Source organism: Peromyscus maniculatus, chromosome 17 (assembly GCF_049852395.1).
Source record: "Peromyscus maniculatus bairdii isolate BWxNUB_F1_BW_parent chromosome 17, HU_Pman_BW_mat_3.1, whole genome shotgun sequence".
Taxonomy (NCBI): domain Eukaryota; kingdom Metazoa; phylum Chordata; class Mammalia; order Rodentia; family Cricetidae; genus Peromyscus; species Peromyscus maniculatus.
This window is the reverse complement of record NC_134868.1, coordinates 50,714,749-50,729,121: the sequence shown is the minus strand read 5'-3', so window position 1 is coordinate 50,729,121 and position 14,373 is coordinate 50,714,749. Positions and strand designations below refer to the sequence as shown.

Here is a 14,373-nt window from a genome sequence, read left to right as displayed (position 1 = left end):
CTGTTGTTGCTGTTGTTCGTGTTCACTCACTTCAGCCCTGACTCTTAGTATCACTTCCCATCTACTCCATTTGAGCGTTGTTTGCTCTTCTTTTCCAAGACCCTCAGGTTTAGCATTATGTTATTAATGTTCAATCTCCGCAGGTTTTTTGATGCAAGCACTTAGTGCTATAAACTTTGTACTTACGAATGCTTCATTGTGTCCCATAGATTTGGGCATGTTGTGTTTCATTTTTTTAATTCAGTTCTAGGAAGTGTTAAACTTCCTTCTTGATTTCTCCATTGACACAATTTTCATTCAGTAGTATATTGTTTACTTTCCACGAGTCTGTGTACTTTCTGTTCTTTCTATTGCTATTCTATTTGATTTAACTTTGGTTAATACCAAGTATTAATACAAATAAAGCTGGGTATCAATGCAGCTTTATGCCCTTGTGGTCAGACAATATGAAGGATGTTATTTCAATATTCTTCTGTAAATTTGTTGAGACTTGCCTTGTGTCCTCCTATGTGGTTGATTTTGCAGTTAGTTTCATGGACCACTGAGAATAAATGAAATGTATGCTCTAGTGTTTGGGTGGAGTGTCCTGCAGATGTCTGTTAGATCTAGTTGATTTATGATGTCATTTAGCCCCACCATTACTCTAGTTTTTGTCCGGACCGATCAGAGTGCTGAAGTTTCACAATATCACTGTGTCAGAGTCAATCTGTGGCTTTAGATTTAACAGCATTTTTTTTTATGAAAGTGGGAGTCCCTCTGGTGCACACATGTTAGGACTGCAATATCCTCAGGTTTTCTCTTTTAAGGAGTATAAATGTCCTTCTCTATCTCTTCTGATTAGTTTGGGTTTTAAATTTGTTTTGTCAGGTATTAGACTATCTATATCTGGTTGTTTCTTTATTCCTCCTGTGTTCAGAATAAAAGTCCATCAGGGCCCAGCTGTGTGTGTTTGCCTGCTTGGCTGACAGGACTACACACCCTTCTGCAGAAGTAAAGCTGTTTGCCCTGCTGAAATGCTTTGGATCATGTGGCCATTTTCCTGGACCCCTCGAACCCATGTCTAACACTCAGGCTGTCTCAACATGGGTCTTCCAGCCTGTACTGCTGAAGTGCTAGGGTCAATGGCCTACAGCACCATGCCTGACCTATGCTTGATTTCCCCAGAATGATTTAGTGTAAACATCCAGGGAAAAGTATGTTAAACAATAACACAGATGCAAACAGCCTAGGAAAAAGTTAAACTGTAACAGAGAAAATTATATTTTGATTCAGTAGAAAATAAATCACTTAGTAATGAATCTAAGTTTAAACAAAGATGAATTATATAATAGCCATTTTGAGTCAATAAGAAAATCTGTTAATAAAAATATAATATAGATAGTCAGGTGTGCTGGTGCATACCTTTAATTCTAGCACTCAAGATGCACAGACACAGTGTGTGTGTGTGTGTGTGTGTGTGTGTGTGTGTGATATTTTATATATATATAAAGTTTTATATATAATATATAACATATAATATCTAATGTAGCTGTATTTAATGATGTGTGCTTGTCTTCCCAGCTACTCAAGAAGCAGAAGAATCACTTGCACCTATAAGCTGGATGTTTTCTTGGCCAACAAAAGATTCTGACGAGAAAGAGGGGATAGGTATTGCTTTAAAAATGAAGAACACTCAGGAGGCAGAGGCAAATGGGTCGCTGTGAGTTCAAGGCCAACCTGGTCTACATAGTAAAGAGTTCCAGGCCATCCAGCCATCCAGAGCTACATAGTGACACACAGTCTTTAACAAAAAAAACAGTGGAAACAAAACAAAATGAACTATTTTGGTTTGCATTCTTACTACCCATAGGAAAATAAAGTCGGTCTACTGTAACCTATCAGAGCTCAGCAATGCTAGATTATCACCCCAGGGTGCTAGTCCTTTTCATCAGTTGTCACCTTCAAATGCTACACAAAATTATGCTTCTGTCCTTGGAAGTTCATGTCACTTGTTTTTTTGTTTTTGTTTTGTTTTGTTTTGTTTTGTTTTGTTTTGTTTTGTTTTGTTTTGTTGGTTTTTCGAGACAGGGTTTCTCTGTGTAGCTTTGTGCCTTTCCTGGAACTCGCTTTGTAGCCCAGGCTGGCCTCGAACTCACAGAGATCGCCTGCCTCTGCCTTCCGAGTGCTGGGATTAAAGGCGTGCGCCACCACCGCCCAGCTCATGTCATTTGTTACACCACTTGGAAACAGCTTGATTAGAGCAAATCAGACAAGGCAAGACATGTTCCCACTTCTCTCTCCAAGCCAAATGTACGGTTAGTACCTTTTTGCATTCATAAAGCATTGACGTAATTCCTTAGGGATACCAGTAGCTTCATTAAAAATGAACTACATACCGGATTCCCCTCCACTGGCAGACAATGGGCTACTGCAGGCCTGTGCTGCCGTCACAGCACTCAGGGTCCCTGGCACATCACACCACCACTGCTTCCCATTTTCTGGACTACCTTCCATCACAATAACTTGGCCATCTGAAAAGGATACTGCATTAGCAAAAATCAAGATGCTTCTTTGTTTCAGTTTTTATAAGACCATGGAATGTCAGAACCATGGATGTAATCACATTCCTCATTTTTTTAATAAAGAGACCAGTATTTAAAAAAAAAAAAAAAAAAAAAAAAAAAAAAAAAAACTTTACTGCCTTTTTCTCACAGGTTGATGAGAAGAGAGTCATATTTTACTTTGTGAACTGTGGTAAGTTTCCTTGTGCTTATTTTTAAGTTGGGTTCACCCTCAGATGTCTTACTGAATCATACACTTACAATAACTCATTTTAGTGATACACACTTATCCCTTGGCACCCAAAGTGGATTAATTACAGGACATCCAATGGTATAAAAGTCTGTGCATGTGGGCCAGAGAGATGGTCCAGCAGCTGAAAGCACTTGCTGCTCTTTCAGAAGATTCAAGTTTGCTTCCCACATGGTCTCTTTCGACTACCTGTAACTCCAGCTTCAGGGAGATGCTATGCCTGTGGCCTCCACAGGCACTGTGCCAACGTGTATCTATCCACACACAGACACAAAGATATATAACTTAAAAAAAATAAAAATAAAATATTTTAGGTATGTATATGACTAAATAGTTTATAGGCAATAGGCACTATTTGCATAAAACATATGCTCACCTTCCCACATACTTTTATAGGGGGTGAGGATGAGACAGTGTCTCATGTAGTTCACGCTAGCTTTGAACTGTCTATGTACCTGAGGATGATCTTGAACTCCTGGCACTCCTGGTCTCCATTTCTACCTTCCAAATGTTGGGATTACAGCATGTACCACCATGCCTAATTACCAGCATACTTTATTTTTTAAGATTTAATTTTTATTTTTTTTATTTTTATTTTTTTTTAGTAATTATGTATATATGTGTGAGGGTGTAGGTTTACGTGTCTAGTTGCAGTACTTGAAGAGGCCAGAAGAGGGTTTGGGTTTCCCACAACTAGAGTTACATGGGCTTGTGAGCCTCCATATTTGGGTGCTGGGAACTGAACTGCTGAGCCATCTCTCCAGCCTATTCCCTAAGCTGTGAATCAACCCTAGATGATTTGTCCAGCACAGCACAATGCAAACGCTGCGTACATCATTGTTATACTGTACTGCTTCGGGAACGATAACAAGAAAACATCTGTATGTGTTCAGCACACATGAAAGCCTTTCTGAATATTTTCCATTTGGGAGTAATTGAATCCAAGGACATGGATGACTGTCCACTCAACTTATAGCACAGTTTTAAATTTTAACCCATTCTCAGGGTTAAGTAATGAAGAAGAACAAGGAAGTGAGCAATACAAACTTTCCTTGCTTATTAAGATAACTTCCAAGAGTTTGGGGAATGACTAGGTGAGTAAAATCTGCTTGTTGCATAAACATGACCACCTGAGTTTTCTGGAGCTTGAACCCAGGTCCTTGTGCATGCTAGACAAGCCCTTGACAGCAGAGTTGTATCCCTAACCCTAAGACCAATTTTATTGCTGAGGGGAAAAAAAAAATCATGGATGAAATGACAAGGCTGTAATCAAGCTGGCTCGGGGAATTAAGTAAGTAGACTCCCCTCTTGATTCCCACCTCTCCCTTCAGGAAAGATGCAGGTGCAGTTTTCTTCCTTGACTTTGTATGACCAGAGTCATCGACCACTAGGATAACTAGCAGACAAGCCTCAGCTTGATACTCGTGAGGCCAAAACAGTGTCTGTGAAGAATGTCCAGTGCCTGGGAAGTGACAACTATCCCGATCAGTGTGTGCTGGCAGCGCGGCTGTGCCGGGCCCCGGTGTGCCGGGCCCCGGTTTCCCCTCGCCGCTGGTTGACAATAACTGACCAAAGACTCACCGTCAGGCATGGTGGGGCAGGGGGAGGTGACGTCTGCTGCTGCCATCATCTGCAGCAGAGTCTGAGGGGCTCTGGCATCCCACTGCCTCCTGTTCTCTACAGCAACGGCGCCGTCCTGAAAGAGACCCCCTGGGGGTAAGAAAATAACCCATTAGTTCCATCGCAGCCAGAGTACAACAGCCGCACTGAACATTCTTAGGGGCTGTCCCAGTTTGCTTTTTCTATCGTGACAAATGCCATGACCAAAAGCAACTTTTGGAGGAGCGGGTTTATCTCATCTTATAGCATGCAGTTCATTATGAAAGCAGTCGGGGCAGGAACTCCAGGCAAGAACTGAAGCAGAGGCCGTGGGAGAGTGCTGCTTACTGGCTTGCTCTCAGGCTCACACTCAGCTCCCTTTCCTCTACCTCCCCAAAACCAGGGATGTCATAATGGGTGGGGCCCTCCTACATCAATCATCAAGAGAATGCCTCACCGGCTTGTCTACAGGCCAACCAGATAGGGGCCACTCCTCAATTGAAACTCACTCTTCCCAGATGACTCCAGTTTATGCCGAGTTGACAGAAAACTAACCAGCCCAGGGACCCAAGAGTAGGATGTTCAAGCCACAGAACCTGGGCTTCTAACAGATCCAACAAAGAAGGCTGACACTGCAAACAGCTTTCAAAGTTGTTCCCTTTTTATTGTTAATGCTTGATTATCCATTTAACTAAGGGCTAAGGAATACATGAATGGGCAAATCACTGAGACATCTATGAGAATTCTCATGTGACTGTTTCTATCAATGCAATCTGTATTTCCTTTCAATCTCTCCCTCTCCCCAATGTGCCTCCTTTCTTTGTCCCAGACTGGCTTGGAACTCAAGGCAATTTTATCTTTGTACCTACCTCCCATGTGTTCGGACAGCAAGCAAGAACCACCATGCCCAGATCCATTTTTTAAAGTTATTTATTTTATTATTTATTTGTGTACATGTGTGCATGTGTGTGCAGGTGGCTAAAAAATGCATCTGATCCCCTGAAGTTGGAGTTTGGTTTAGAACTACCTAGTGTGGCTGCTGGGAACTATATTAAGGTCCTCTAAAAGAAAGCCAAAGGCTTTTAACTACCAAGTCATCTCTCTAGCCCCAAAGCCATTTTCTTTTTTAATTTTGTGATTTTTTTTTCATTTTTATATGTATGGGTATTTGCCTCCATGTTTTTCTGTGTACCTGGTGCCCACAGAGGTCGGAAACAGGATGGGAGTCAGACGCTATGGAACTGAAGTTACAGACCATTGTGAACTGTCATGTAGTCTTGTATGATATTAGAGAGACCAGCCTTCTTAATATTATACATCCTAGGGGCTCAGGAGAGAGAACTACGAATGGAAAGGACTGCTTTGGGGAAGTAGAATCTCAGCACACCGAGCTCTATAGTCCATTTGCTTTAATTCCTCTGGCATAACATCCTATATACACTGCTTCAGTTCTGTTCTCTTGCCTAGCTCCTTTCTTGCCTGATTTCTCTCTATATTTATCTACTGCTCCCTCTAAGTTCTATCTTAATTCTCTCATCTTAATTCTGCCTCATATAGGTCCTTTTCATCTTGTTCTTACCCAGCTAGTGCTTCCTCATCTAACTCTCCCTCATCTTCCATCTTGTTCACACGTACTCTCTGGTCAAAATCCTCCTTATCCCTCCTTGTTCTCCATCTCTCTGTCCTCTCGTGCCCTGGGAGTCCCTGTATATATATACACTTACAAGCAGTAATCCCTTGGCAGTGCAAAGCCAGGCTTCCAGGGTCAAACAAAGGGGTGATAAGAATCACATTGAGAGGCAATAACCATTAATTATCATATGCAACCCCAAAGGGAAGTGACCAATGGGGAAATGAATTAACTAAAGGCTAAATTTGGGTAATATCTAAGAAGAGGGATTTTATGTGCTCAACTATAGTCTTAAGCGTGATTGGTAGAAAATGTTAAGAATCTATAAGTTGCTAGGTCAATGGGAGAAAATGAAACTGCCTTCTTCTTTCCTGTGGCTCATATCTGTCCAAGCTATCTGCCATTTTTCTGCAGGGTGGGGGAAAGTATGCTCAGTCACTGGGCAACCTGTGTACAGCTAGATGCCTCTGGTGATAGTTAAAGGGAGATCTGGGACTAGAGGTAAGATTTGGGAAAGGAGGAAGTTAAGCTTAATTGGCACATCTGCCAGGCATTCTCAAACAGGTAGCCTGGATGCTTAAGTCTGTTCTTAGAGAGTACAGAGGTATCTCTGATAAGGTACTGTCCTCCATCTGGGGATGGACCTGGCCGGATGCTCCCAATGATGATAATTACAGGGAGGTTTGAACTGGGGTTCTGGCTGACCATAGCTGTCAGCGCAGAAGGTTATCTAAATATTCCTAGAAGTGGTTAGGTAAAGAGTTAAAGGTCTATAAAGTTGGTAATGCTGTAAGAAGGGAGGGTCCGCGCTAAATTGTGTAAAGCTATTACTTATGTCCACCTGACCTAGGCGGTGTCCCCTTGTGGAATTTACCTTAAATCAGGAGACTTGCATGTAGACTGTTATTACTGTTAGTCCTTGAAAGTGGCTAAGGGAGATATCTGATTCCAAAGGAAGCCTTTCCTGAGGCTGTTCTGCAAATACCTTGAATGTGTATGTCCAGAGAGTGATCAGTCCACACTGTTAGCCATTCTTAGGGAAAAGTCAATTGGGAAAACTATGAAGGCACACATGATTTTCATAACAGAATACAGCTGATATATAACAAGCCAAGTAACACCAAAAACTCCTTGGAATTTAGCTTCCTCTGAAGGAATTCCTTAATCCCTCCAGGTAGTGACTTTGCCATAACCAGCTGGGTTCTTATGATATATTCCTATGGCCCCGCAGCAATGTAGTACTTGGAATTGAACCTGGGTCCTCTGTAAGAACAGCCAGAGCTCTTAATCGCTGAGCCATCTCTCTAATCCCAAATCCATTTTCTTAAATTAAAAAACAGGCCTGTTGAAATGGCTCAGCAGGTAAAGGCACTTGCTGCCCAACCTGACAACCTGAGTTCAAGCCCCAGGACCCACTTGAGAACCAGCTCCTCCAACTTGTCCTCTGAACTCCACGTGGCACATACACAGAGTTAATTGAAAAAATAAGGAATTAAATTATACTATTCATGAAACTTCATACCATGCTTTAAAAATATTTTTATTATTAATTTTTGGCCTTTTGATCCTGGACCTTGCTACGTGGCCTCAGCTTCTGAACCTCCCACTTCAGCCCCCACGTACTAGGATTATAGGCGTGAGCCACCACACTCAGGCAAGTTTTCATTACTAATGCCATATCTATTAATAATTTCTTTTATTCTGTGATATTTTCTACATCTTAAAATATTTATTTATATACTTAGTGATTTTTTGGTTGGTTTTTGAGGTAGTGAACTTGCTGTGTGGTCCATACCAGCCTTAAACTCTTGACCTTTCAGCTTGGTCTTCTGAGTATTGAGATTACAAGTGTGTACTGCCACCCCAGTGTCTTTGTGTTTTGAACAACCAGTTCGTCCCTATTTAAAGTATATATATAATTATTTTACTTCATTTTCAAATATGTAACATTTTACGTATGAATTTTTAACATTTTGTTTTGTCGTACCATTATTTAGGATCAGATTTCATGCTTTTCCCAATGCCATGCTTAGTTTTAATTGTCTATTTGATATAATGAAGAATCAAGTGGAAAAAGAGTCTCAGTGAGGGGCTGTCTGGATCTGGGTGGCCTGTGGGCATGTCTGTTGGGGACTTTCTTCATCTCCTTAGTTGATGTGGGAGAACTCTGCACACGCTGTGGGCAGCACAGCTCTCTAGGCTGGGCCCTAACTGTAGAAACAGAATGGAGAGAGTGGACTGAGTAGCAGGTCCGTTGGCTTCTGAGTGTGGATGTGATGTGACGAGCTGCTTCAGTCTCTGGCTGCTCTGACGCTGGCTCCCTCCCGAGCCCACATCAGGTGGCTCACAACCTCCTGTAACTCCAGATCCAGAGGATCTGCCTCTGCCCCCCACCCCAGCACCTTCATGCAAGTGTGCCCATAAACCCATGCAGGCAGCATATATAAAGGCAATCAATCAATCCCTTTTTTAATTAAGGGAAGATCATTTATTAGGCACCTATCATTTAGGCAGGCACTTTGTACATATCATACATCAATCTTCTTGCTACAGCAGCCCTGTGTGGTTATTACTACTGCTATTCCCCATGCCTCAAAGAGGAAAGAGGGGTTCAGAACGTGAAAGTAACCTGCAAAACAAGAAATGCCCCATGACCGGAAACTCCAGTGCTTGCCACTGGCTCCAGAACCCAGGTTTTTCATGGTTTCCTATGTCACCACGGTGCTCAGAAGGGTGACAGAACCCTACCTCGCAGCAGAAGGCATGGGGACAGAGGAAAAGTTCAGAGGCATCTCTGAGGAGGAGCTGCCCTGGGTGTATAGAAGGAACTGTCACCTTGGCAATGGCCTTGTCCTGAAGCAAAGGTCTCTGGGAAGGAGGATACATGAGGTTGTGGTACTTGTCACACCTGCCCAGAGAGCTGTTCAGTAGGTACTGAGAAAGACCCCTAAGTGTGGCATTGCTAGAAGTGCTGAAACTGCAGGAGTGGGTAGAACTGGGGTGTGTGTGTGTGTGTGTGTGTGTGTGTGTGTGTGTGTGTGTGTCTATGTGTGTGTGTATGTGTGTGCATGCATGTGTGTGTGCATGCATGTGTGTTTGTGTGTGCATGCATGTGTGTGTGCATGCATGGTGTGTGTGTGTGTACATGTGTGCATGCATGTATGTGCGTGCATGTGTATGTGTGTGCCCATGTATGTGTGTGTGTGGCAGGAAGGAATGCTGGATGAAGGGTATGAGCAGGGAAGAAGCCAGGAGCCCAGCGGAGAGAGTTGGAGACGATTGTGAATGAAAAGCTCTTTTCCTCCACTGCTTTCAAGCAACATGTACCTGCTTCGGGGCCACAGAGCTCCTCAAAGGCTCTGTCTGTGTAATTTCCATGCTCCTTTACAGCTCTGCACTCCTGAAACTTCATGCCATCTTCAAATCTCAAGGTATCATTTAGTTTATCCATTGCCTAAAGAAATTTCACAGTTTTTCATGAGAAAGAAGCCATATTGGGAGTTAAATGCATGAATATGTGTGTGCCCAAATACTAATTTTTAAGCTACATGGTGATATATAAATATATATAGAGAGATATAGATATACATATATGAACAAATCCATATAGTTTTAAAGGTGAAACCATTTTGACTGAGACAGAAGCAGCAATGTTTCCATTTCTTCTTGCATATAGTAGCCAGCCTGATCATGGAAGAACTCAATTTCACCCAGGCATTCTATCTTCCGAATCACACTACTCACTTCAGGTTTTCCTTATCCATGCCCTGCTCTCAGTATCCAACATAATATGTTTCTTCTTCTTCTTCTTCTTCTTCTTCTTCTTCTTCTTCTTCTTCTCCTTCTCCTTCTCCTTCTCCTTCTCCTTCTCCTTCTCCTTCTCCTTCTCCTTCTTCTTCTTCTTCTTCTTCTTCTACTTCTTTTTCTTCTCCTCCTCCTCCTCCTTCTTCTTTAAGATTCATTTACTTTTCTTTTATGTGTATGACTGTTTTAGCTACATGTATGCCTGTATACCGCTTCTGTGTCTGGTGCCCAAGATGGCCAGAAAAGGGTGTTGGATCCCCTGGAACTGGCATTACAGATGATTGTGGGATGTCGTGTGGGCGGCGAATCAAACACCCCAGGTCCTCTGGAAGAGCAACTATTGCTCTTAACCACTGAGCCATCTCTCCAGCTTCCTTTTTCTTCTTAAACCGGGGCCTCACTGTGTTGTCCACAGCGTTCTACAAATTACCAGACTCACACAAGCATCCTACCTCAGCCTCCCCAGTAGTTGATACCATGGACACCAACCACACCGGACTTTACAACTGATTAGGTCCTAAAACTGGCCCTCATCTCCCATCACCAATACTAAACGGTCATTTGGGGTCCAGGCAGCTAGTGGCAGAGAATCTTCCTTGCATAGCATGTAAGCTCTCTTCTCTAGCAGCACGCAAACAAAATGAGTGTCAGCTATGATGTTCATATTTAACTTCTAGTAATCTGAAAGATGAATTCAGAGGAAATTAAGTAGAAAAAAGAAATCCATTAATGTTGGAACTGACTTTTGTTGGAAGTGCTGATGAAAGCTGAGATTATAAAAGGGGTTAAAATTGAGTGATAAGATGAAACCTGGGTGTTCCTGTACATGTGCACTTATTGCCACAGCAAGGGGAGCCCAGATGCATAACGGAGATCTCCCCATGGCAGCTGCCAAGTTGTGAGAACTAATTAAGACCTAAAATAAATGACACTTTCAGGTTACTTGCTCAGTGATTTTTAAGTCAGATATTAACTGTTGGCTATATACCATGCTTTTTTATTGGTAATAATAAAAATACGATCAGGAAACTAACTCATTTATAAAAGAAACACAAATTAAAATGGAATAATCCATCCAAGGAAACAGTCTCATCATTTTTTAATGAGAGGATAAAAAGCATCAGATACCTTGTTTCTAAGTGTACTTAGGAAATTCTCATTACAGCTTGTGCAACAATTTCACAAACCTGAAGATGGACTCACTTCGTCATAGCTGACCATGGCCATGTGTACATAATGACATACCTCATTCTCTTGGACGGCGTCTTCCTCAGAAATACACTTATCTAGGCTAATTTCAAACTTTACCCCTCTCTAGAATAAACAAGAAAAAAAATCTTAGTTTAGCAGTTCAATAGAGCCTTCCAACTACAACCAAACCCCTGGGGTCAGTTCATGTTGACAGCACACACACTTAAGCTCACTAGTGCAGCACCACACTGTAGGGCTATTCCATAAGACAGTGGGAATCACCGAGCCAACCTAGACTGTAGGCATGAGCCCCAATCATCTTTCTAATATGCAAGCAAAAGACAAGAATGTTTGGATCTTGCTGGGCGGTGGTGGCGCACGTGTTTAATCCCAGCACTCGGGAGGCAGAGGCAAGCGGATCTCTGTGAGTTCAAGGCCAGCCTGGTCTCCAAAGCAAGTTCCAGGAAAGGCGCAAAACTATACAGAGAAACCCTGTCTTGAAAAAACAAAAACAAAAAAAGAATGTTTGGATCTTAGTTTATAGATATGCTTCAGAATTTTACTACCTTTTATGTTCTGAAGCCTAATTTGTTTCAAATCTTTCTTTTCTTTTTTTATTAATTTTTTTTTTTTTTTTTTTTTTTTTGGTTTTTTGAGACAGGGTTTCTCTGTGTAGCTTTGCGCCTTTCCTGGAGCTCACTTGGTAGCCCAGGCTGGCCTCGAACTCATAGAGATCCGCCTGGCTCTGCCTCCCGAGTGCTGGGATTAAAGGCGTGCGCCACCACCGCCCGGCCATTTTTATTAATTTTTTAATTAACTTTTTTTTCATTTATTTTATATACCGACCATAGTTTCCTCCTTTCCTCTCCTCCCATTTTCTCCCCCCTCCCGACTCATATCTAACCTCCTCCCCATCCACTCCTCCTCCTGCATCAAGGCTGGGCAAGGTAATCCAGCATGGGCGATAGGTTCCCAAAAGCCAGCTTGAGTGCCAGGGACAGGTCCTGATCTCACTGCTAGGAGCCTTACAAACAGACCAAGCTACACAACTGTCACACACATGCAGAGGGCATAGGTTGGTCCCATGCATGCTCCCTAACTGGTCCAGAGTGCATGAGCTCCCCTGAGCTCAGGTCAGCTGTCTCTGGGTTCCCCCATCATGACCTTGACCCCCCCTGGCTCATACAATCCTTCTTCCCTCTCTTCAGGAAGACTCCTGGATCTGGGCCCAGTGCTTGGCTGTGGATCTCTGCATCTGCTTCCCTCAGTTACTGGATGAAGTCTCTCTGATAACAATTAGGGGAGTCACCAATCTGATTACAGTGGATGGCCAGTTCAGGCACCCTCTCCACTGTTCCTAGTCCTGGCTGGGGTCATCCTTGTGGATTTCTGGGAGTTTCCCTGGCACCAGATTTCTCCCTAACCTGAAAGGGCACCCCCATTAGGACATCTCTTTCGTTGCTCTCCCACTCTGTCCTTCCCCAACCCACCTCCCATACCCAGCCCGCCCAACCCACTCCCTCAAGTTCCCATTCCTCCACCCCTGCCCCCAGTTTACCCAGCAAATCTCTTCTATTTCCCACTCCCAGGGAAATCCATGCATCCCTCTTTGGGCCCTCTTTGTTACCTAGCCTCCCTGGGGCTGTGGATTGTATGTTGGTTATCCTATACTTTACTCAAACCTCTTTCAATATCCTGAAAGCTTAGAGAAAAACATAATTCTGTCACCTCATATCAATTACACATTCATAGTATCTAAATTCACATTGCTATATATTTCTATAACTTGATTTCTCCATTGAATCTGAGGCTTCATTTTAGAATAAAAACATTTTATTTGCCAAGAAAAGTTAATCATAATTCACTAAAAAATTAGGTATTCATCCAATTAAAATAGTCATGTACTTAACACTGGCATTTTAATGGGCAAAAATTCTATAATGTGACAAAATTCCCTTTATTCCAATGCAAATTAACCCAACCCAATTCAAGAAGATGATTTTCTTATGCAGTATTGGGGATCAAATTAGGGCTTTGTACATGTTAGGTGAGTACTTTACCACTGAGCCACACCTCAGCCATAGAATGTAACAAGGTGTGTGTGTGTGTGTGTGTGTGTGTGTGTGTGTGTGTGTGTGTGTGTGTGTTAAGGGTGGGTCCTGGTGGAAACCCAGAGGTTAGATGCTCTTCAGGCAGAGGTGCCCAGACTAGACTGTGGCACTGGATGTGGGACCTGGGCTAGATCTGGTGGGTTAACAGAGGGTTGTGGAGGGGAAGGTCAGGCTAGACCCTCGAGAAGGTTGCAAGGATCTGGCTGGTTGGAGAGGTAGAATTCTACAAATTCTTATTCAGCTATCCCTTCCCTCTGTGGTCCATACCCCTACACAATGAAGAACACAGCAGACATGGCTAAAAAGAACTCTGCTGATAGAAAATGTGCACTGTCCTGGAGTAGGCTAGGTAACACATGAGTCTGCAAATTAATGACATGATTTCAAGCAAGTCTCAGATACATAAAATAGGGGAGTTGGTAAAGGGAGAAGGCCCAGCAGGTAAAAGCACTTGTCACCCAACCTTGGTGACCTGGGATCTGTGGTGGAAGAAAAGAATCAACTCCCAAAAGTCATCCTCTGAGCTCTACATATGTCCTGCAGTTCATGCACACCCATACTAATCCACATACATATATCACACACATGTACACACACAACAACAATAATCAATTAAATTAGGTGGTGGTGGCATGTGCCTGTGATCCAAGGGTTCTGAGGCAGAGGCAGCGGGGTCAAGAGATGAAGGCCATCTTTAGTTACATGAACTTCTATCTCAAACAAAACAAAAATGAAAAGAAAATAGGACGGTAGGGTGAAAAATGAGCAGGAGGTGAGAATAAAGCATGAAAACCCACTTGGCATTTGATTTCAGGCCTGGGCACTGGGCTTTAACATACGAAGGTCCAAGGAAAACATGTCCCATGCAGTGGAACGAGCTGGGTGAAGTCCCTAGAGTGGCAGTGTGACAGGTGATGATAAATATATGATAAACATAGGTGAGACTTAACACTAGTACTGCTTCCTGTTGCATGACAGAAGCCGGATGAAAGGGGACACTAAGGGATGATGGCATTTGTATGTCATGTTCTTCTTGTCCAGAAGATGCAAACTAGTCCACTGTGACAGAAAACTCATGAGCGGCTGCCTAGGAGTGATGAGAGGGTGGAGGCCGGAAGAAATGGGAAAGGAGAATGGACAAGAGAGCATCTCAGCTTTTGTAAGGTCCCCACTGGACTGAGTGGCACAGCAAGAGGTCAGACCTCTCCCTGACCCCTGGGACAGGAGCACCCTTGCTGGGAAGCTCAC

The 14,373-nt window shown here is 43.0% G+C and overlaps 1 protein-coding gene across 5 annotated transcripts in view; it reads right to left on the bottom strand.

Moving 5' to 3' along the window:
* Nucleotides 1–14,373, bottom strand: part of Nek5 (NIMA related kinase 5) — a 47,658-nt gene that overhangs the window by 5,683 nt on the left and 27,602 nt on the right. For 2 of the 5 annotated variants that reach the window (XM_015990767.3, XM_015990768.3), the window contains exons 14-17: nt 11,069–11,137; nt 9,347–9,473; nt 4,372–4,500; nt 2,376–2,510 (exon numbers count right to left, since the gene is read on the bottom strand). In XM_015990767.3, coding sequence (XP_015846253.1) covers nt 2,376–2,510; nt 4,372–4,500; nt 9,347–9,473; nt 11,069–11,137 — 460 coding nt within the window. Of the gene's footprint in view, nt 1–2,375; nt 2,523–4,371; nt 4,501–9,346; nt 9,474–11,068; nt 11,138–14,373 lie in introns of all 5 variants that reach the window. The other 3 variants (XM_042262546.2, XM_042262547.2, XM_076553658.1) reach the window with 2 other exon arrangements.